The 24,164-nt window shown below is 46.5% G+C and overlaps 3 protein-coding genes across 9 annotated transcripts in view; 1 reads left to right on the forward strand and 2 right to left on the reverse strand.

Moving 5' to 3' along the window:
- Window positions 1-10,094, reverse strand: part of LOC121872552 (sodium/potassium/calcium exchanger Nckx30C-like) — a 143,277-nt gene extending 133,183 nt beyond the window's left edge. For 5 of the 7 annotated variants that reach the window (XM_042375353.1, XM_042375352.1, XM_042375357.1 and 2 more), the window contains exon 1: window positions 9,923-10,051. In XM_042375353.1, coding sequence (XP_042231287.1) covers window positions 9,923-10,051 — 129 coding nt within the window. Of the gene's footprint in view, window positions 1-9,922 lie in introns of all 7 variants that reach the window. The other 2 variants (XM_042375356.1, XM_042375355.1) reach the window with 2 other exon arrangements.
- Window positions 10,095-10,135: 41 nt separating this feature from the next.
- LOC121872553 (sodium/potassium/calcium exchanger 2-like) lies at window positions 10,136-10,700 on the reverse strand. Its single transcript, XM_042375359.1, is given in 2 exon segments — window positions 10,136-10,348; window positions 10,351-10,700. Coding segments are annotated over 2 exon segments (423 nt in total). The 5' UTR covers window positions 10,561-10,700.
- Window positions 10,682-24,164, forward strand: part of LOC121872762 (spore wall protein 2-like) — a 92,879-nt gene continuing 79,396 nt past the window's right edge. Inside the window, exon 1 of the mRNA XM_042375815.1 lies at window positions 10,682-10,729. Within this exon, the coding sequence (XP_042231749.1) occupies window positions 10,682-10,729 (48 nt within the window). The remainder of the gene's footprint in view (window positions 10,730-24,164) is intronic.

A 24,164-nucleotide genomic window follows, 5' to 3' on the forward strand; every position in this document is an offset into this window, starting at 1 on the left:
AGCCGCCTCTTGGGACCAGAAACTGAAGTATGAGAGACAGAATGAGGGTGAAGGGAGTGTTAAGCTTTAATGTCAGAAAGGGAGAGTTACAATGGTGAATTGTTTGCGATTTCCCTGTGTGAGGCAGGTATGTAGAGTTGCAGTCTCTCTCTCTCCCCAGATAACCGGACACTACTCCATACAGGGCAGAACCAACCCTTTTTTATAGTCAGAGGAGTTACTAAGGGGAAAACAATCTTAGAAAAACAAAAACAAGTTGCCTCAAATTTCCTAATGATAAGCACTGGTTCTTATTGTCTTCAGCGGCGGAGTAAAGAGGACCAAGAAGGTGATGTGAACGTCAGGAAGAGTTATAAAGAGAAACAGAGAAAAAAACGCCGTCTGTTCTTCAGGAGTGTTGAATATAACCAAATTACTTCCGCCTCACTGGTAATCGTATCCAGATTCAAGTTTAAGGAAGTGGAAGACAAAAAGCGAGAATAAAATAGACATGAAGGAAGATAGAATATAAAAGAGCGAAAAAGAAATGCAAAATCGAGTCATCAAGTTAGGTGAATTGAGTTACTAGTCAAGGAAAGGAAGTGAGTGACGAGGAGGAGAAGAGTGTAGGTGAAGGAACCGAGCCCTCAAGAAGAACAGCTATTGACGAGGAATAAAGAAAAGGCTGAAAAATTAACGAAAACACAGACGAAAAGATAAGAGTAATAACAGGGAGACGAGACCAGAGTGACGGAGGAAACAAAACAAAGGAGGGAAGCATAGAAATCAGATCTTAATGTCAGGCCGTCAAAGGTTTCCAAAACACTGTACAAGGAACCAACAGGACCAGACTCCCCACAGGCGCCCAGAAGACACTGATATATCAGGTAAGATCATCAACAATGTATCTTACTTAAGGGAACCACAATACTGATGAGAGAAAAGATTGTAAGAGTCAAGAAAACTTCAGACAGATGAGGAAAGCCAGGTACTTTGAGAGACAAGTGAAGAAAGAGTAAATGGTGATGGAAGGATTCACACTGATCCTTCTTCTTGGACCTGAAGGACTCTCTTAGTCTAGGATCTTACATGGTCATCCATTTGACATTTGATACGACTCTAATGACGCCACATGACCTTTAGTGATGTACGTGAGGTAGCCTGTGGGAGTAATTAGGAGACCAGGTGAGGGTGAAGGAAGACCAGGAGGGAAGAAGGAGGAGAGGGTGAAGGAGGTTCAAGGAGGCAGATCAATAACACGAAGGGCAGGTAGTCTTGGGCAAGGTCACACGGAGGCAACGACCATTTATTTATACGGCAACACCAATTGGGTAGTTACGGGGAGGGGGTAGTTACGATCACCTTCATACATTAATTTGATAGTCAAGAGAGTATTTAGGATCACGTACATCATTTAATCGATAGTTAAGGGGTAAAAGGGGTAGTTTAGGTCCCCTCACTCACAATAGTCTGGTAGTTATGTAATTAGGGTCAACTCAGCACTAAATTGGTAGTTAGGTGGAGGGAATGCGGTAGTTAAGGGATCATTACTCTTTTAAGGACTATCCAACAAGCTTGTTAAAGTCGTGACATGATAATATGTTCTCTCATAAACCCTGGCAAACATTTTCTTCACAACCCGGACGTAAATAAATATTTCTACAATCCTAATGTGTTGTTATTTGACTCGGTGGCGGTGCTCTCTCCAGTGGGTTCCAGAATAATATTACAATGCTGAACTTCCAATAACATGACATTCCACTGACCCGTTTATTCCAGACCCACATTCTCACAACCCCCTCCCTTCATCATTCTAATACCCTTTCTCCTCTTCTTCATCATTTTAATACCCTTCCTCCCCTACCTTCATCATTCTAATACCCTTCCTCCCTTCCTTCATCATTCTAATACTCCTTCCCTCCCCTTCATCATTCTATAATACTCCCTTCCCTCCTCTTCATAATTCTAATACCCTTCCCTCCTCCATCATTCTAATACCCTTCCTTCCTTCATCATTCTAATACTCCTTCCTTTCTTCCCTTCATAATTCTAATACCCTTCCCCTCCCCTTCATCATTCTAATATCCTTCCTCCCCTTCCTTCATCATTCTAATACTCCTTCCCTCCTCTCATCATTCTAATACCCCTTCCTTCTTCCCTTCCATAATTTAATACCCCTTCCCTCCCCTTCCCTTCATCATTCTAATACCCCCTTCCCTTCCTCATTCTAATCTCCTTCCTCCTTCATCATTCTAATACCCTTCCTCCCCCTTCATCATTCTAATACCCCTTCCCCTTCCCTTCATCATTTTACATTCCCTCTCCCCCTTCCTTCATCATCATTCAAATACCTCCCTTCCCTTCATCATTCTAATACCCCTTCTCCCCCTTCCTTCATCATTCTAACACTTTGATTACAGCTAATAAAAACCCGCTGCATTATTTTTCGTCCACTCCTGGTAGTAAGATGCTAGCGTGACCGGGTGTGTGACCTTGACCTTGGGTGACCTGCAGTGTTAACTATGCGATCTTGGCTAGTTCACCAACCCACTTTAATAGCTAGAGGGGTGAGGTTAATGGGTGAAGGTGAAGGGTTGTCAGAGGTGAAGGGTTAAGGTGAGAGGTGAAGGATTAAGGTGGACCTGAAATGTAACTAATCTTGTTTTCTGTCTTCTTGTCCCCCCCAGTGTTGACTCCCTGCCCTGTGTGTGTGTGTGTGTGTGTGTGTGCATGTGCGTGTGTGTCATGGCAGAGAGAGAGAGAGAGAGAGAGAGAAGAGGATAATGGAAGAGAGGGAGAAAAGAGGACTAATGGGAGGAAGGAAAGGAGGGAAAGGAGGGAATGAAGGAAGGAAAGGAGGGAAGGGAGGGAAGGAAAGGACTCAGGTTACAGTCCTCTTAACTGACGTTACAGTGTGTGAGTCTCTTCCTCCACTGTGGTTCAGTTAACTACTGTAACCATGGCAACGACGGCATAATAGACCATCCTCTGTAATTTCACCTCCAGACACCTCCTCTAATTGGCACAGAAAAAAAGAGAGAGAAAAAAAAAAAAAAAAGAGAAGAGAGAGAGAGAGAGAGAGAGAGAGAGAGAGAGAGAGAGAGAGAGAGAGAGAGAGAGAGAGAGAGCATGTCCAAATATTGTAAAGTTTAGGATGCCAACATGGGAGACTTTTTGCACTTGCATTTTAAAGAAGGATATTTGTGCTTATCGAAATATCACAACTCTAACGGCTCCTCCTTTCTCCTTCACCACCTCCTGTAGGATGCGACAGACCACACAAACAAACACACGGACAAAGGAGAGAGTGTAGGGCAGTGTATAAGATGCTTTGGATGTGTTCATTGCGTTGACCTTCACGAGAGCCACCATAAATTATTCATAAACTTGGCACTCTACCGCTCTCACTTGGCACTCTATCGCTCTCACTTGGCACTCTATCGCCTCACTTGGCACCCCCATCGCCTCAGTTGGCACCCCATCGCCTCACTCTGGCACTCCATCGCCTCACTTGGCACTCTACCGCCTCACTTGGCACTCTATCGCCTCTCACCTGGCACTCCTATCGCCTCACTTGGCACTCCATCGCTTTCAATGGCACTCTATCGCCTCTGGCACCTATCGCTCTCTCTTGGCACTCCATCGCCCTCTCACTGGCACTCCATCGCCTACTTGGCACTCCACCGCCTCACTTGGCAACCCCATCGCCTCACTTGCACTCCACCGCCTCACTTGGCACCCATCGCTCTCACTCACACCCCACCGCTCTCACTCTGCACCCCATCTCACTTGGCACCCCACTGCTCACTTGGCACTCCATCGCTCACTTGGCACTCTACCGCCTCACTTGCACTCTATCGCTCCCACTGCAGCACTCTCATCACTCACACCCATCGCTCACTTGGCACCCCACCGCCTCACTTGCACCCATCGCCTCCCAACCTATCGCTCTCCACTTGGCACCCCATCGCCTCACTTGGCACCCCCACCGCCTCACTTGGCACCCCTACCGCTCTCACTTGGCACTCCACCGCCTCACTTGCACCCCACCGCTCTCACTTGGCACCCCATCGCCTCACTTCGGCACTCCATCGCCTCTCATGGCACTCCCACCGCCTCACGGCACCCCATCGCCTCACTGGCACTCCACCGCCTCACTGGCAACTCTACCTGCCTCACTTGGCACTCCATCGCTCTCACTTGGCACCTCTATCGCTCTCTTGGCACTCCACCGCTCTCACTTGGCACTCATCGCCTCCACTTGGCACCCATCGCCTCACTTGGCACTTCCGGCCTCACCTGGCACCCATCGCTTCTACTTGGCACCCATCGCTCCACTTGGCACCCATCGCCCTCACTTGGCACCCTACCGCTCACCTGGCACTCCTACCGCTCTCACTAAGCACCTACCGCCTCACTTGGCACTTATCGCTCTCACTTGGCACTCCACCGCCTCACTCTGGCACCCCATCGTCCTCACTTGGCACTCCATCGCCTCACTTGGCACCCACCAGCCTCACTTGCACTCCATCGTCTCACTTGGCACTCCATCGCCTCACTTGGCACCTCCCCATCGCCTCACTTGGCACCCCATCGCCTCACTTGGCACCTCACTGCTCCTCACCCTGGCACCCACCGCCTCACCTGGCACCCCATCGCCTCACTTGAACCCCACAGCTCCTCACTCTGGCACCCCACCTGCCTCACTCTGGCACCCCATCGCCTCACTTGGCACCCACCGCCTCACTCTGGAACCCCAGCCTCACTTGGCACCCATCGCTCCCACTCTGGCACCCATCGCCTCACTCTGCACCCCACTTCACTTGGCACTCACCGCCTCACTTGGCACTCCATCGCCTCACTCTGGCACCCCATCGCCTCACTTGGCACCCCATGGCCTCTTGGCACTCTCACCGCCTCACTTGGCACTCATCGCTCACTTGGCACTCCATCGCTCACTGGCACTCCATCGCTTCTTGGCACTCCATCGCCTCACTTGGCACTCCACCGCCTCACTTGGCACTCTACCGCCCTCACTTGGCACTCTACCCCCCTCACCTCTGGCAACCCATCGCCTCACCCTGGCACCCCATCGCCTCACCTGCACTCCACTCTCCACCGCCTCTTGGCACCCCACCGCCTCACTTGGCACCCATCGCCTCCTCACTTGGCACCCCCATCGCTCTACCTCTGCACCCATGGCTCCTCACTTGGCACCCCATCGCTCTCACTTGGCACTCCATCGCTCCCACTTGGCACTCCATCGCCTCACTCTGCACCCCATCGCCTCACTCTGGCACCCCACCGCTCCCACTTGCACTCCCACCGCCTCACCTGGCACTCCCACCGCCTCACTTGGCACTCTATCGCTCCTCACTTCAGGCACCCATCACCGCTCACTCTGGCACTCCCATCGCCTCACTCTGGCGCCCCATCGCCTCACTTGCACTCCACTGCCTCACCCCACTCCATCGCTCTCACTCTGGCACCCATCGCTCCTCACTTGGCGCCCCATCGCCTCACTTGGCACTCCATCGCCTCACTTGCACCCCATCGCCTCACCTGGCACCTCACCGCTCTCACTCTGGCACTCACCGCCTCACTTGAACCCCACAGCCTCACTTGGCACTCCACCGCCTCACTTGGCACTCCCATCGCCCTCACTTGGCACCCCACCGCCTCACTTGAACTCTACAGCTCACTGCACTCCATCGCCTCACTTGGCACTCCATCGCTCTCACTGGCACCCACTGCCCTCACTTGGCACTCTACCGCCTCACTCTGGCACCCCATCGCCCTCACTCTGGCACCCCATCGCCTCACTGCACCCATGGCCCCCACTGGCACCTATCGCTCACTTGGCACTCCCATCGCCTCACTGCACTCTACCGCCTCACTTGAACCCCACAGCCTCACTTCGGCACCCATCGCCTCACCTGGCACCCCATCGCCCCACCTGGCACTCCACCGCCCTCACTTGGCACCCACCGCCCTCACTTCAGCACCCCATCGCCTCACTCTGGCACCCCATCGCTCACCTGGCACCCCATCGCTCACTTCAGGCACCCATCGCCTCACTCTGGCACCCATCGCCTCACTCTGCACCCATCGCTCTCACTTGCACTCCCCATCGCCTCACTCTCTGGCACCCCACCGCCTCACTCTGGCACCCATCGCTCCTCACTTGGCACCCACCGCCTCACTTGGCACTCCACCGCCTCACTTGGCACCCCACCGCTCTCACTGGCAACCCACCGCTCTCACTTGGCACTCCATCGCCTCACTTGCAACCCCATCCGCTCTCACTTGGAACTCTACAGCTCACTTGGCACTCTACCGCTCCTCACTTGGCTCCCCTTCGCTCTCACTTGGCTCTCTTTCGCTCTCACTTGGCACTCTACCGCTCTCAATTTGAACTCTATCGCTCTCACTTAACCAACCCAAGTGTTTACTTTGAATACAATTTGAGGTACAGTACAGTCTTCAAACTCGTACTACTACTACTACTACTACTACTCTACTACTACTACTACTACTGCTGCTTCTTCAACTACTACTACTACTACTATTATTGTTACTACTCCTTCACTTAAAACTACTATTACTATTCTTACAACTAACATTCCTGCCATACTACCACCACCACGAACAATGCTTCGGTTCACAACTATTACTACTACTTCAACTGTCATCACTACTGACACATTACTACCATAACAACCAAGTCACCACACTTCCCACACACACACACACAAACGAGTACACAGGTGTTAATATTATTCTTTAAATCCAAAAAATATCCCCCCCCAAATTGTAGACCATGTCAGTTTATATTTATATATATACTGTATATATAGAACCCAGGACCATAATTTTGACTAATAGACAAACGCTTTGATTCGTCTAAGTCACGCGATGTTGTGGAGATTGTGTGTGTGTGCGCGTGTGTGTGGCTGTGTGACGTGTGTGTGTGTGTGTGTGTCTTTACAATTGTGTGTGTGTGTGTGTGTGTGTGTGTGTGTGTGTGTGTGTGTGTGGTCATGCCATTTTTCCAAAACTCATCGTCATTGTGAAGCAACTCCACGATGACATAAACGGCAGTGTCCTATTCAATGGCACCCAGCCTGAGTTCTTCTCCATCCAAACGGGGAAAACAACTCTCTTTTCCATTTTCTTGGCTGCCTTCCTTACTCGTGCCAGTGCCAATCTAACTGGCGGGGTGGACATAGAGTGCCGGACGACTCCAGGCAGGAGCAAAAATGTCGGCAGCTTCCATTACTGAACTTCAGTATGCAGAGGACCTCACCCTTGTCGCTCACATTGAACGCGACCTACAGGAGATCCTGAACACCTATGCAGATGCGTTTGCACACTTCGGCCTTGAGGAGAATGTGCGTAAGATTCAGATTCTCTTTCAGCCTGCCCCTGGTTCAGCCACACCACCATCCATCCAGCTTAACGGTACTACCCTCTCTAATGTTACCCACTTTCAGTATCTCGGCTCCCACCCGTCCACCACCCGCGAACATCGATGAAGATTCAACATCGGATCAGATGTGCATCTCGAGCCTTTGGCAGACTCCGTACCCATGTCTTCAGCTGTAGGGAGCTGAAATTATCTACAAAGTTGCAAGTATATCGAACAGTGGTCCTCCCAACCCTGCTATATGGCAGTGAGACATGGGTCACATACAGGAGGCACCTCAAGGCACTTGAAAACTTTCACCAACGTAGTCTACGTTCCATCCTCCGAGTCCGCTGGGAAGACAAGAGAACAAATGCCAATATTCTCGCTGACACAAACTGTAGGAGCATCGAGGCTTCCATCCATCAACTACATTGACTGGCCATGTTACCCGGATGGACGACAGTAGACCGCCAAAGAAGCTACTTTACTGTTATCTAACGAGTAGTAAACGTATCGCTGGCGGTCAACTGAAAAGGTATAGGATAGTCTTAAGACAAACTTGAAAGTGCCAAATCGACCCCCTCACCCGAGAGACGATTACCCACACCGTAACGCTTGGAGGAGCACCACACGAGAAGGTGACAATGCCAATTAGCCTGACTGCAAACCGAGGCAGACAAGCTCCAGTAAGACGCTGCCGCCGCCTCCTGCACTAGGTGTAGCCTTCCATGCAACATCTGTGAACGACCCTGCCGGTTCCGTAACGGCCTCTTTAGTCACCCTGAGAACTCGCCAACGAAGTTGACACACTTAATAACTCATATCATATTATCATAGCTGGATGATCGTCATACTCGATTCCGAGTGACAGCAAAGTAGTAGTAGTGTCATGTCACTTACTCTGCGAGTCAGGCGATCTAAATCTTTAGTACATGACAATCACGATAACACACACACACACACACACACACACACACACACACACACGTGATGGAACGTAAACGCAATGGGATGGAAGGTGCTATTAAATGAACGAATCTAAGAACACACGCCTGAGTTCTTTTTGGTATCCTGAACGTCTAGAGTATTTTTTAGGTGGGCGTTTGAACGTATATATATATATTTTTTTGGCGCCTATCTGAACCTTAGAATTTTTTGGGCGTATGTATTAACATCTGTGAATTCTTTTATGCATGTTTGAACGTCTGTGTGTTGTGTTGGCGACGTTTGAACGTCTGTGTGTTATGTTGGCGTATGTTTGAACGTCTGTGTGTTATGTTGGCGTATGTATGAACGTCTGTGTGTTATGGTGGCGTATGTATGAACGTCTGTGTGTTATGGTGGCGTATGTATGAACGTCTGTGTGTTATGTTGGCGTATGTATGAACGCCCTAGACACATCTGGTATTATAATACATCCTGACCTATTTACACGTTGTCACCGATCTATATAACATGTGTAACTGAACGTGTAGTATAAATCCACATTATCAAATACAAATTGTATACATATCCTGTAAGTATATGTATCATGTATTAAAGTATATTCTCGAGGTGCCGGTCAAGTGGGCTTTAGGTCCTACAGAACCTCAATTTTAACTCAACCTAACCTAATCATTACGACTGAGGGGCCCTTAAGATTAGATTAGATTAGATTAGATTAGATTAGATTAGGTTAGGTTGGGTCAAAAGGACTGGGCGGGCGGCCCATTTGAAATTTCCAACTTGTATCCAATTTTCCATTAAAAACATTAATTTCCTCCAATGTGTCTTTTATCACGTATAAAAACTTAAGGACATCTAAGAAGGAGGATGCTGTAGGAGTATTAAAGGTCATGTACGCATGTGTTAGGTATATTTTAAAATATGCTGATAACCACACGGGCCAGAAGAAACCACGAACTTCTCAAGCGCTTCCGTGTATTTCACAACTTCAGGAGTGAGTATAGGCGAGTTACACAAAAGCGCTTGGGAACCTTCGTGTTTTCTCTTTTCCTCTGTGGTTATCAGCATATACATGGATCAAGCGCATCTACAGTGATTTATTTGTTTGTATAAAATATATATGTCTTTTATATACCTGCAAAAGGAAGAAAAGTCCGACGGGAGGGATGGAAATAAATAATTTCTAGGGTAATTTGCACCGTGAGTGATGATGGCAGTCATTCATATATAAAAAAAATATCTTATTGGGAGGACTTTTTTTAGTATTTGGTAGAAATTGACGATATATAATGTACTGATAAAAAAGTTGTTACGCTGGTATTCATTTCCCTATATATAATTTTTTGTGTTACTATAGTGGTGGTGAAGGGTATAAATATTGTGTTATTCTTTCACGCATTCTGGGAAGACTTTTACTTAACTCTACAGCACCCAAAGCGGAGTGGTAACCAGTTAGCATGTTGGAACTAAACCAAAATGTTTGGGTTTATGAGCATTAGAGGGTTGAGTTAGTTAATCTGTGTGAGAGATGAGAGGGCAGCTAGGTCTGGCAGCGAGGTACACGGCATTGGTGAGGGACAGGCTACTCACGTTTGGCACTAGCTGGTCGGTGGAGCACACGCGAGTCACCTTGTTCCTGTTGATGTTTGTCTTGACGAATCTCTCTATGGTCGAGTTGAACTTCATGAAGGAACAGTAGGTGATGTACATGGAGAACATGATGAGCGCCTAAAGTACCAGTAAACTTTGTTATCGTTGAAGAACGCCACCAGGAGCAGGAGCGATACACTATAGAAAGTCACGTCACGGAACAGTGGCCACCACGTCAGGTCCAACACCGTCTTGGAAAATAACACACATACCAATCACAAACAAAATGTTAAACACCGCAGAGCCGACGATGGTACCGATGCCAACATCGTCGAAACTGATGAAGACTCCAATGACGGAGGTAAACAACTCGGGCGCTGAGCCTCCCGCGGCCATAGACGTAGCGCCCGCCACGTCTTCAGAGATCTAGCAAGCTTCTCGATAATAACGTCGAGGGCTGGCACAAAGAACTCGTCGCACACAATGGCCAGTGCGACGAACATGTAGATCATCCCTAGCACGTGCAGCAATATGGCGCCTTGCCTTCGCTGCTTTAGAGTGAATAGATCTGGCGGGAAGGCGGTCGTCCGGAGGAACTTCCGACACGTTGCTAAACTCTGTGGAGGTCGAGATATCATAGTCCTCCGTCTCGGTCGTGTCCACCTCCAGGAGGGTTCTTGACCCCCTATGTGACCGTAGCACCCGCGAGGACGACTGGTCGGCAGCGAGGGAAGAGGGGAGAGCAGTTGTTGTATCAAGATGGCGGAGCCCACGAAGGTGAAGGCTGTCACCGCCACCATACGGCAGGTAATGCCAGCGGCGGCGGCGGCGGATAGAGGCTGTGCGGGGAGGTGCTGCCATGATAGTGGTGGCGGTAGTCACTGCAGGAGAAGAGGACACCTCGGGTCCTTCTCAACCATCTCGTCCTGTAAGACAGAAACAAACAAGGTTGGTAATAAGTCGTGAGGAGGCACTTAATGGTTGACTCACTACTGGTAAGGAAGTGTCAACAGCTGACTACTGATAACACATAATCAAGTAACGTTTAATGTAACCAATCATCCCTCACAAGCAGTTAATGAGACGGTCCATAAACACGGGCAGTAAGTCAAACACGGGCAGTAAGTCAAACACGGGCAGTAAGTCAAACATGGGCGATAAAGTCAAACATGGGCAATGGAGTCAAACATGGGCAGTAAGTCAAACATGGACGTAATCAAACACGGGCAAGCACAGTCAAACACGGGCGTGCAAATCAAAACAGGGCAGTAAGTCAAACATGGGCAGTAAGTCAAACATGGGCAGTAAGTCAAACATGGGCAGTAAATCAGAAACATAGACATTAAAGTCAGAAACATGGGCGATAAGTCAAACATGGGCGAGTAAGCCAAACATGGAGCAAGTAAGTCAGAAGACATGGGCAGTAAGTCAAACATGGGCATAGGTCAAACATGGGCAGTAAGTCAAACATGGGCGATAAGTCAAACATGGGCAGTAAGTCAAACATGGGCAGAAAGTCAAACACGGACGGAATGGACAAGAGGTTAGTGTGTTGGAGGAGGTGAGGAAGTAGCTGGAAAAGGGTATTTACGGGTCTCTCTCTCCTCTCTCATAGGAAAAATTGAGTTCTGCATTTCTCATAATCATTTCATCTCGGTTTTTCTTTGTATTATAAGAGCGCATTTTACTTGGCGTTCATCAGCCATAAACCAATCCCAGCGTTCATCAGCCATAAACCAATCCCAGCGTTCATCAGCCATAAACCAATCAGCGTTCATCAGCCATAAACCAATCCCAGGGTTCATCAGTCGTAAACCAATCCCAGCGTTCATCAGAAATAAACCAATCTCAGCGTTCAACAGCCAAACCAATCCCAGCGTTCTTAGCTATAAGCAATCCCAACGTTCAGCAGAAATAAACCAATCAGCGTTCAGCAATATAACCAATCCCAGCGTTCAACAGCCATAAACCAATCCCAACGTTCAACAGAAATAAACCAATCAGCGTTCCAGCAGCCATAAACCAATCCCAGCGTTCAACAGCCATAAACCAATCCCAGCGTTCATTAGCTATAAACCAATCCCAGCGTTCAACAACAATAAACCAATAGCGTTCATGCTTTATAAACCAATCCCAGCGCTCAACAACAACAATAAACCAATCAGCGTTCATCAGCCATAAACCAATCCCAGCGTTCATTAGCTATATAAACCAATCCCAGCGTTCAAACAACAATAAACCAATCCCAGCGTTCATTAACTGTAAACCAATCCCAGCGTTCAACAACAATAACGATCCCAGCGTTCAACAACAATAAACCAATCCCAGCGTTCGCAGCAATAAACCAATCCCAGCGTTCAACAACAATAAACCAATCAGCGTTCAAACAACTACAAACCAATCCCAGCGTTCAACAACAATAAACCAATCAGCATTCAACAGCAATAAACCAATGAAGAGGAGGAGGAGGAGGAGGAGGAGGGCGATGACGGCAGTGACGACAAAACGACGACGATGAGAAGAGGAGGAGAAGAAGGAGGAAGAGGAGGAGGACAAAGGAGGAAGGAGGAGGACAAGGAGGAAGGAGAACAAAGGAGGAAGAGGAGGAGGACAAAGGAGGAGGAGGAGGAGGACAAAGGAGGAGGAGGAGGAGGAGGCCGTGCAATAAGAGTCAATGTGATGAAGGTGACTCGACAATTAGGCCAACATAAGCTATCTATCACCGAGACGTGATGAAATACCTGACCCGCCATCACACACACACACACACACACACACACTGGAGCTTATGCTGATATTGCATGCTCTATAGATCCTCAGAAATTTGGAAATATGAGAACTTCCTCCACCACTCACTGTCTTGTCAGCTTTCTCGACTACATATACCGCCATCTGGAGAAACGAAAGACGTCTGTGGCTGTCGCCTTCATTGACTTCACCCGGCATTTGACCTAGTCGACCACAATTTAATCATCAATAAAGCTATCGACCTCGGGTTTCCGGAAGTCTATATATACCATGACACAGACATGACGCGCCAAGCTGTACGCTTCAGAGGGCCGTATCCCCTTTTCAGTCACTCACCTGTAGCGTCCTCAAGAGCACAAGATGGGACCTCTGCTTCTTTATGCTTATCAATGATGCCCTAAGAAACCCTGGTCGCTGGAAATATATCGAAGACTCCACCATTGGGATCAGTGTCAACAACTCGGCTCTCGACTACACCGCCCTCCAGAATATATTGAACAATCTCCAAAATTGGGCCACCAACAACCATGTCATCCTCAACCATACCAAAACCATGGTTATGCACATCAACCTCTCCTCCGACCTTGTCCCACCTTCCTCCATTACTGTGGGCCCCAACACACGTCAGTACAATTGTGAACTCCTCCAGTTTCCGTCTATACCTCCTCCGGCGACTCAAGTCCCTCGGAGTTCCTGCGCCAGAGCTCCTCATTGCTTACTCAACATTCATACTTCCCAAGTTCACTTTGCCTCCCCTGCCTGGTCTTCCTCCATAAAGGCCACACAACGTAAACACCTAGAAAAAGTGCAGAAGAGGGCATGCAAGATTATTCTCTCCCTCTCCTACCCCACATATCAAGAAGCGCTCATACACTGACCCCCTCGGCACTCTCTGATTAGCCCTGAGATCTCATCTGCAAATTTGGTGAGAAGCTTCTGCACCATCCTCGACACCGGCTCCTACTGTACTTCCACCCGAGATCTCTCGTCCGCGAATTACTGTTCGACACCACAACCGCATCCAGCCCATACAAGCACGTACTGATCGCTATAAGAACAACCCAGTCCCAACCATTGTAAAAATTATCAACAACTCGTAATCAACCAGTCATGTTCACTCCCAGCCAATCTTACCTTCTCCCCACCTGTTATTATTTATCATATTTGTATCACTTATGTTACTTGCACATTATTTATCAATCAAGTGATCTATTCCCCAATTATTAACTATTTTTCAGCTTCCAGCTGCCATGCTCTATCAGTAAACCGTTAATTATTATTTATTATTATTATTATTATTATTATTATTATTATTATTAACACACACACACACACTAGAGAGAGAGATATATATATATATATATTGCAGGTATATTTCACTGTTCCAATTATTTTAACACTAAAAAAGATACACATATCAAAATATACATATAAAACACATACACTGCAAGGAAGAACAACGAAAGTAGACATCACCGGAAGTTAAAATGTTGCATAAAAAATATTTTGCAATGAACACAAAACTATAAATATGAATGGAAAAATACCAGTAAACATTTTATGAACAGAAAAAAAAATATGAACAGTGGATTGGGTAATTATAATCGCTGATGGCCGTATTAAATATTCGCCAATTACAATAACTTTTACAATCCTTTGACAATGAAAATAACCTTACTAATCACTGACGTCTACATCAACCACTGGACACTTACAATCACTAATGCCAGTCACAAATTTCTAAAGAGAATAATAATAAAATTACAATCATTAATTAAGAGAAAACAAAAGAACAACTAAAGAATAAATAAAAAGAAAAACAAAATATTAGAAAAAAAAACAAACAGATTCTTTAAGGAAAGTTGATTTTTTTAATAAGTTCATTGAAATAAATAATTGTTTCAGGATAGAGGAGTCAAAAAGAATAAATAATTAGCTTTTTTGTACCATTAGAGTATTGTAAATCAGAGGTGCTGTATAATTGGAGAAAAATATATTTTTTTGCAATTTTTATTAAGTATCAGAGGCAGATTTTTCCAATTTTTAATGGGTCGAGATCCTTTTAGTATGATATTGTTTGAGAGAGAGAGAGAGAGAGAGAGGAGAGAGAGAGACAGAGAGAGACAGAGAGAGAGAGAGACAGAGAGAGAGAGAGAGAGAGAGAGAGAGAGAGAGAGAGAGAGCACAATATCAATATATCAGTTCTAAGTATTGTGAAATTCAGTCATTATTGTTTTTATTATTGTATTCCGATGATTATTAATGGTTGTACTTCATTTATCTTCTTTCTCCTTTAACTATATTTCTTATTCAGTCTTGTTTCATCTCCCATCTCGAGCTGTACTTTCCTGCTACTGTCTAGCGTCACTGTCCAGCGTCACCTCTACGGTTACTGTCCATGATACTGTGTTAGCATCATTGTCCATCGTCACTCTCAGCTGTCACACTGTGATACTGTGTATTTTACACTCTACTGAAAACCCGTGCACTGTCCCCTCACTGTTGCTCTTCGTGTTAGTGTCACTGTTGCTCTTCGTTAGTGTCCCCCTCCACTGTTGGTCTTCGTGTTAGTGTCCCCCTCCACTGTTGCTCTTCGTGTTAGTGTCCCCTCCACTGTTGGTCTTCGTGTTAGTGTCCCTCCACTGTTACTCTTCTTGGTGTCCCCCCTCCTGTTGGTCTTCGTGTTAGTGTCCCCCTCCACTGTTGCTCTTCGTGTTAGTGTCCCCCTCCACTGTTGCTCTTCGTGTTAGTGTCCCCTCCACTGTTGTCTTCGTGGTTCCCCCCACGGTCTTCGTGTTAGTGTCCCCCTCCACTGTTGCTCTTCGTGTTAGTGTCCCCCTCCACTGTTGCTCTTCGTGTTAGTGTCCCCCCTCCACTGTTGCTCTTCGTGTTAGTGTCCCCTCCACTGCTCTTCGTGTTAGTGTCCCCCTCCACTGTTGCTCTTCGTGTTAGTGTCCCCCTCCACTGTCACTCTTCGTGTAGTGCCCTCCACTGTTGGTCTTCGTGTTAGTGTCCCCTCCACTGTTGGTCTTCGTGTTAGTGTCCTCCACTGTTGCTCGTGTTATGTCCTCTCCACTGTTGCTCTTCGTGTTAGTGTCCCCCTCCACTGTTGCTCTTCGTGTTAGTGTCCTCCACTGTTGTTTTCGTGTTAGTGTCCCTCCACTGTCGCTCTTCGTGTAGTGTCCCTCCACTGTTGCTCTTCGTGTTAGTGTCCCTCCACTGTTGCTCGTGTTAGTGTCCCTCCACTGTTGCTCTTCGTGTTAGTGTCCCTCCACTGTTGCTCGTGTTAGTGTCCCCTCCACTGTTGGTCTTCGTGTTAGTGTCCCCTCCATTGTTGCTCTTCGTGTTAGTGTCCCTCCACTGTTGCTCTTCGTGTTAGTGTCCCTCCACTGTTGGTCTTCGTGTTAGTGTCCCTCCACTGTTGCTCCTCGTGTTAGTGTCCCTCCACTGTTGCTCGTGTTAGTGTCCCCTCCACTGTTGTTCTCGTGTTATGTCCTCCACTGTTGCTCTTCGTGTTAGTGTCCCTCCACTGTTGCTCTTCGTGTTAGTGTCCTCCACTGTTGCTCTTCGTGTTAGTGTCCCTCCACTGTTGCTCTTCGTGTTAGTGTCCCTCCACTGTTGCTCTTCGTGTTAGTGTCCCTCCACTGTTGCTCTTCGTGTTAGTGTCCCCTCCACTGTTGGTCTTCGTGTTAGTGTCCCCCTCCACTGTTGCTCTTCGTGTTAGTGTCCTCCACTGTCGCTCTTCGTGTTAGTGTCCCTCCACTGTTGCTCTTCGTGTTAGTGTCCCTCCACTGTTGGTCTCGTGTTAGTGTCCTCCACTGTCGCTCGTGTTAGTGTGTCCCTCCACTGTTGCTCTTCGTGTTAGTGCCCCCTCCACTGTCGCTCGTGTTAGTGTCCTCCACTGTTGCCGTGTTAGTGTCCCCTCCACTGTTGCTCTTCGTGTTAGTGTCCCCTCCACTGTTGCTCTTCGTGTTAGTGTCCCCTCCACTGTTGCTCTTCGTGTTAGTGTCCCTCCACTGTTGGTCTTCGTGTTAGTGTCCCCTCCACTGTTGCTCGTGTTAGTGTCCCCTCCACTGTTACTCGTGTTAGTGTCCCCTCCACTGTTGCTCTTCGTGTTATGTCCCTCCACTGTTGCTCTTCGTGTTAGTGTCCCCTCCACTGTCGCTCTTCGTGTTAGTGTCCCCTCCACTGTTGCTCTTCGTGTTAGTGTCCCCTCCACTGTTGGTTCGTGTTATGTCCCCTCCACTGTCGCTCTTCGTGTTAGTGTCCCTCCACTGTTGGTTCGTGTTAGTGTCCCCTCCACTGTTGCTCTTCGTGTTAGTGTCCCTCCACTGTTGCTGTTCGTGTTAGTGTCCCTCCACTGTTGCTGTTCGTGTTAGTGTCCCCTCCACTGTTGGTCTTCGTGTTAGTGTCCCTCCACTGTTGGTCTCGTGTTAGTGTCCTCCACTGCTCTTCGTGTTAGTGTCCCCTCCACTGTTGCTCTTCGTGTTAGTGTCCCCTCCACTGCTACTCGTGGTAGTGTCCCCCTCCACTGTTGCTCTTCGTGTTAGTGTCCCTCCACTGTTGCTCTTCGTGTTAGTGTCCCCCTCCACTGTTGCTCTTCGTGTTAGTGTCCCCCTCCACTGTTGCTCTTCGTGTTAGTGTCCCCCTCCACTGTTGGTCTTCGTGTTAGTGTCCCCCTGCACTGTTCGTGGGACTGTACACCGTCATTATTGAGGTACCAATTACCGTCATTCTTTACCGACCCTCTGGGAAGTGCCCAGTAACACTATCTGGATAAGAAAAACTTTATTTCCTTTAACACTGTTATCTTCCTCCACTTGACACTTCCCCCGTTTATGCCCGTACTACTGTTCAACCGGTACTTGCATACTGACACTTATACCGTCACTTTCGTACTGGTAATCTCCAGTGGCACTGTCCAATCGATTCTTGCAAACTGAATCTTGCACCATCACTTTCGCAGAAGTCACCTCCATAGCCACTGTCCAACCGGTACTTACAGACACTCACCTACCAGACACTTCCCTTTAACGATACGACCAACTGACACTGTCACCTAGATAGTAGCGGCTTTGGGTTAAATCAGATACTAACTTTCTACCCACACAAATACCGTCACTTTCCAAGAGTCACACACATACACACACACACACACAGCCCTACCGGTAGCACTGGCGGACGTCGATAGCGGGAGGTCATCACTACCCCCGGACACCGCCTTCTACACCACCTACCAACCCTCCCTCTACGGTACACCACTCAACACCATCACCACTACGAACACTTCCTTAATAAGCACTAACTCTCCTACCGAGGTATACTGGTGGGGCAGGAGCGCGGCCGGGATAGGTACTGCCACGGCGACAGTCCAGGCACTACTGGGGAGTGCCGCGAGCTACTGCCCCCCCGCTGTGCCACTGTCAACGTTATTGATTATACACGATCACTTTTCGCTCCAAGGTCGCGACGGGTCCTGTCAAACCCGCGGGTTACAGTAGGTTGTATTTTGAATGTTGTATTTTTATGTAATACACCGGTGTTAGAGTATTGCATTCTTATTATTTTTATTTATTTTTATTTTTTTCTAATTTAAGTGATGTCAGATTTTTTTTTAGTCTTTGTAGAAACCCTGAGGTCAGATTTATTATTATTTTCCTTTTGTTCCACAGCCAATGAAGTCAGATTTTGTCTTCTCACTTTCTGCACTTCAGTCATGTCAAATATCGAGGATTTCAGATTTCCACATTTTTCAACCCACAGTCACGGGATTCAGTAATTATTTTTTTTTTACGCTATAACACTTAGTATTCATCCTAACTCAAGTAATATAGACGTGTATTTCTCTCTAATATAAGAATTAATTTTGTATATCATTTTAAGGAGGAGAGTTCAGATTTTTAGTTCATTTAAGTAATTTCTCATTTTCTACTGATTTTAATCCAGAGATTTCAGAATTAAAATATCTTAATCATTGTATTTCAAGATTTAACTTTACTAAACCTATTACATCAGATTTCGTATTTCTCAACAACCTATTTCGGATTTGTCAATTATTTCTCTCTTTCGTTGCTTTACCATTTCACTATTTCAGTTTCTCCTCTGAGGGGAAGTAGGGGGATAGGGGTAAGGGGGGGGTGGGGGTTAGGGGTTGGGGAAAGGGGATAAGGTATGCGGTTGGGTTGGAGTAAGGGATAAGGGGTTGCGGTTGGGTTGGGAGTGGGGACAAGGGTTGCGGTTGGGTTGGGGACAAGGGGTTGCAACAAGGGTTGCAGTTGGGTGGGGACAAGGGGTTGCGGTTGGGTAAGGGGACAAGGGGTTGCGGTTGGGTTGGGGGTAAGGAGGATAAGGGAGAAAAGGTGCGGTGGAGGTAGAGGGCGTTTTATACTGCCATTTCCTCTAAGTTATTTCTGTGTTTCTCTTCTCTGTTTCGTTCTGTCCGATACAATTAGTCGCAAGTCATTCTCTCGTTTCTGTACCGATCGTCTTAAACCATAATGTACAGTGACCTTGCTCCAGCACACCCACTCCCCCTCTTTCTGTCCCTCTCTCTCTCCCCACTCTCTCTCTCTCTCTCCCCACTCTCTCTCTTTCTCTCCCTCTCTCTCTTTCTCTCCCTCTCTTTATTTCTCTCCACTCTCTCTTTCTCTCCCTCTCTCTCTTTCTCTCTCTATCTCTTTCTCTCTCTATCTCTCCCTCTCTCTCCTTCTCTCTCTCTCTCTTTCAACATAACTATCTATGTCACCTTTAAATTCATTTGTTTTAATCTGTTATTTTATTCCACCAATCCCTTTACTTATCACTATGTAACACGACTCAGATCACCAATAATAACCCATATATTGATTTTCCAGCTTCAAGCGTTAAACATTATATCTCCTTAATCTTGTATCTTATATCGGTCTTTGATCATCACTATAATAATACTACACTCATAAAAGATTATTTAACACAATGTCTTAACTTTACTTTATAGCTTTTGTCGATGTTATTACAGATGGAAGTTAATGTATTCATACCGGGTCCTCCTGACAAAGCTGTACACACACACCATCACTTGAGGTCAACTATGTGATTTTTTTTTTTTAGGTTTGAAGGTGAAACAATTACACCTTCCTTAGATACCCCTATGTATTTTTATTTCCGGTTCAAGATCTCCTTTTGGTGCTTCAGGAAGATATATGTTCATTGGGGTAGACGAGTGACAGACCACCTCTACCCAGTACCTGTCTGTAGAAGGTATACTATAGGGTCAGTGATGTGTACCTGATTCCTAATATGGCTCAGTTGGCCACCTACCATCTTAACATACTGGAAGACATACTGGAAGACATACTGAAATGGAAAATCTCTGACGATACCCAAAAGTAAGGAGATGTCTCGGTCATTCATTCATTTTACTCACTGGTGATGACCGGCTGTACAAGACCACCATTAATGTATCTAACTCGTCGGTGTCTAGGTCAGTTATGTGACTAAAGCACGTGACAAGCAGTTAATTAAAGGCGTCAGGTGTCACGAGGGTCGCCATACCACCCAGGCAGTTCACCTTACGTTCCCCACTGAAGGCTGAGACCGTTCCCAAACCCAGATATTGTGTTGAAGAATAAAGCCCCCCACGACCCCCTCAACACAGCCTCACGTCTAATAAAAGCCAGCCACACCTCACCACCTCCTCCAGGCACTACAATACTCCCCCTGCTACAGCCACTAATACGAGTATGTGCTCTGTCGCCTGCATGAGTCATGGTCTTCCTGCTGTGTGTGTGTGTGTGTGTGTGCGTGCGTGTACAGGGAAGATGGCTGAACACCTTGAGCAGAAACCAGTTACTTCCCGTTCTTGGTCATCATTAAGAACCACTTCTACACCACAGGTATAACACACACATACACCTGTTTAACCCGAGTAAAATATATCTTAATTTTATGGTAACTTTTTTCTTGGGATAATGCCATAAATTTGTCATCACAGATTAATTCGTGCAACATTTCCCCCACCAAAACATCGTAGATTCGTATTTAAATTAATAAAAAAAAAAATATTGCAATAACATCCTTTCTTGAACGCGATCTTTTAACATGAGAACTTGCATAGTGGACAACTTATTCATCTCCCTTCTTTCATAAACCTTACATGGTTATTTTTCATCCTATGTCAAAATTATACATCTGACCCGACCTAACATGACCTGGCGAACACGACTGACCAGACGACCCAACCAACACATTAATTCAGGTTTCCAGTTATTTCATTGTTGCTGCAGTGGGCCAAGATCACAGGTAATGAGGGAGAGAGGGAGGGAGAGAGGGAGAGAGGGAGAGAGGGAGGGAGGGAGGAGAGAGAGGGAGAGAGGAGAGAGAGAGGAGAGAGGGAGGGAGGGATAAGCGGCATTACCTCTCACATGTTAACACACAGTTAGATAATTTTTATATATTTTTTTTTGCAGTTTTCACATTTTCATAATATTTTTTTTTTTGGGGGGGGAGGGGAGTTTCTAATATTTCAATAATTTATTCATTCTACACATCTTAAATTCACGAGTTCTTTTTCGGATCTTGAATATTTCATTTCCTTAGAATTTTCTTAATTTCGTAATGACTTGGCATTTTTAATTAATCTGGTTCAATTTTATTCTCCGCTGAATTTTCTGATTTCAGTCAACCGTTTCAGTGAACTAATTTCATCCGAGATCAATTTTACACCACCACAATATAAGTGTCTCAAGGTGAACCCTATTCTCCTCCATTTTACTTACACCCGACACCTATTTCACCTCAATCCAATTCCACAGATCCCCAATTTAACCTAATCTCCAATTTAATTTTTTTCTATAAGTTAACCACCAGTCCTTTCTAATCCACTTACCCAATTTCACTTTCGACTCAATAATATATACCCACAATTTCACCGATTTCCAATTTTGTTCCATATATGTCTTAATTTATCAGTTTCCAATTCCACAAGTCTCCCAATTCAACTTGTATTCCCTCACCCACCTATCACAATTACCTCTCTTCTCTCTCCTCCTCCCCGTCCCTCCTCCATGACCCAATTTAACCTGTCCACAATCTCCGTGTCCCCCAATTTTACGTGTTCTCCACAATTTACCTGTCTGGGAGCCTTGATGAGCTGACTCCTGCGTGTTGACCAGCTCCTCCCCCGCCCATCACACCACCCACCACCCTCCTGGCATATAATGATGTGGGCGTGTGGGAGGTGTTTAGGTGTGGTAGGAGATTGTGGTTGTTGTGTGGTGTGGTGGTTGTGGCTAGCATGTAAGAAAAGACTGTGGTTGCTATGTTGGTGGTCAATATCATACAGGTTTCACGAAAAATCTCTACAAAGCACACACACACACACACACACACACCTGTAGCAACCCAAAGACAGATAAGTGGGGATAATAAGGACACTTTACTCACTTCGCCTTTATGAAACACATCTTGGGATCTTGGAGGTCTAATACTTTAAATGATGTATAATTTCCCATGATAAATTATCTACAAGACTCAGAGACGGACGGGCTCACAGACGGACCTGCGGACTCACACACGGACGGGCTCACAGACGGACCGGCGGACTCACACACGGACTTACTTAAAGATAGACGGACTTACAAAACAACAACACGCCACATGACAATACCCCATCCATTCCCCGTGGCTCAAGGGAGGGGCAATAAACGAAAATAAAAGTGAAATGGATTTGCTCAAAGAAAATGGGCCCGACATACAACAAAGAAAACGGGAAAAAGACGGGGGGGGGGGTAATCTGTGGATGTGTATTACTGGGAAGACTAAAGTATTTTACCTTCAACGTCTTAAAACAATGCCATAAAGTTTCGTCTCGAGAACAAAGAAGAAACAGTCATTAAACCGACCTAAGTGAAAACAAGTTTGTATGGGAGTAAACTAGGACAGAGAGGAGGCGGAGGAGGAGGGGGGAGAAGGGGAGAGGGGGGGAAGGAGAGCAGAGAGGGGGGGATAGGACAAAGGAGAGAAAATAATGAGAAGAGTTGGGGAAGAGGGAGTAAGATAGGAAATAATAGACAGAGGAGGAGGAGGAAAGGAAAGGTGGGGCAAGAGGGAGAAAGAGATGGAGAGAATGTACAGGAAGAGGAGAGGGGGGAATAGAAATGAAGGAATATAGAGAAAAAGGAGAAGTAGCAGAAGGAAGAGAGGGAGAAACGAAGAAAAATAAATAAATAAATAAAAGGAAATAAAGTAGGGAAAAAGAAGAACAAGAATAACAACAAGACCAGATAAAGATGAGGTACAAAGCGTAATGTGACGCGGTAAATGCAGGTACATAGCTCAGGTGTTCTCAGGTGTTCGTATACCGGTAATGTGGTTGAGGTGTTCGTGTACCGGTCGTGAGGTGTTGAGGGTCATGCAGGGTCATACAGTGTCATACAGGCCACGTCACCTTACTACACCTCGCCTATACACATACACTTCCCTAAAGCACTTTACTGTCATTAACAAGTGTCTTAATGCATCTAACACCGCCCCACAAACACTTTACACAGAATAACAAACAGCTAAGTCCGTCCACAAACACTTTACACACAATAACAAACAGCTAAGTCCGCCCACAGACACTTTACACACAATAACAAACAGCTAAGTCCGCCCACAGACAATTTACACACAATAACAAACAGCTAAGTCCGCCCACAAACACTTTACACACAATGACAGGTAAAGTTATCGCAGCTAACGCCTTTTATGAGCACCTAACAACTCAGGCGGGCGTCTTAAATGATCCAACATACATACATACAACTTCCTTCGTGTAAGTCTAGACGCCCCGTAATACACTCGACAACTTTACCACCTCAAGTTCTCGCTGCCTTAACGTGCATTTGTAACCTCCGTCAGATGTTTGATTGGAGTTGTCATCGTGTCAATATACCCACTACCTTCTTCGGCAACTCCTCCTTGAAGTCTGGTGTGGATGTCAATTAGTATGGCCGTCCAAGTGTCCATTTGTGAAGTCTTGGGAGTTTATTGACAATGTCTTTAAAGATGTTTACTTTGTTTTTCTTCAGGTTTCGGTGTTCGTTTACAATGTCCCTTACAGCTCCATGTCTAATTTGCCAATGTCCTCGGAAGGGGGGGAGGGGGGGAGGGGGTGTCTCTTCCCTGTATGATTAAAGTGTCCATTTAATGTGCCTTAAATATCTTACACATCCACTAACAATATTCCTCGAGGTCTAAACTAAGTTCCTCGAGGTCTAAACTAAGTTTCTCGAGGTCTAAACAAAGTTCCTCGAGACCTCAGAATTCATCTATAATCTCCTACAACTCGAGACATCATTGATTTAAAACACCTTCGGCAACTATTCATACGCAGTGTTGGAATGTCGTTTATACCCCCAGAATACTACCATCGTTATCCTTCCGCAAGACATAAATTATCCACGATGCCGGAGAGATTTACTGACTGCGATATCGAGTAATGACCCTGGTTATATTTCAGCGTCAACACTCC

The sequence above is a fragment of the Homarus americanus genome, unplaced genomic scaffold (genome assembly GCF_018991925.1).
Source record: "Homarus americanus isolate GMGI-L3 unplaced genomic scaffold, GMGI_Hamer_2.0 scaffold39155, whole genome shotgun sequence".
NCBI classification, from domain to species: Eukaryota; Metazoa; Arthropoda; class Malacostraca; order Decapoda; family Nephropidae; genus Homarus; species Homarus americanus.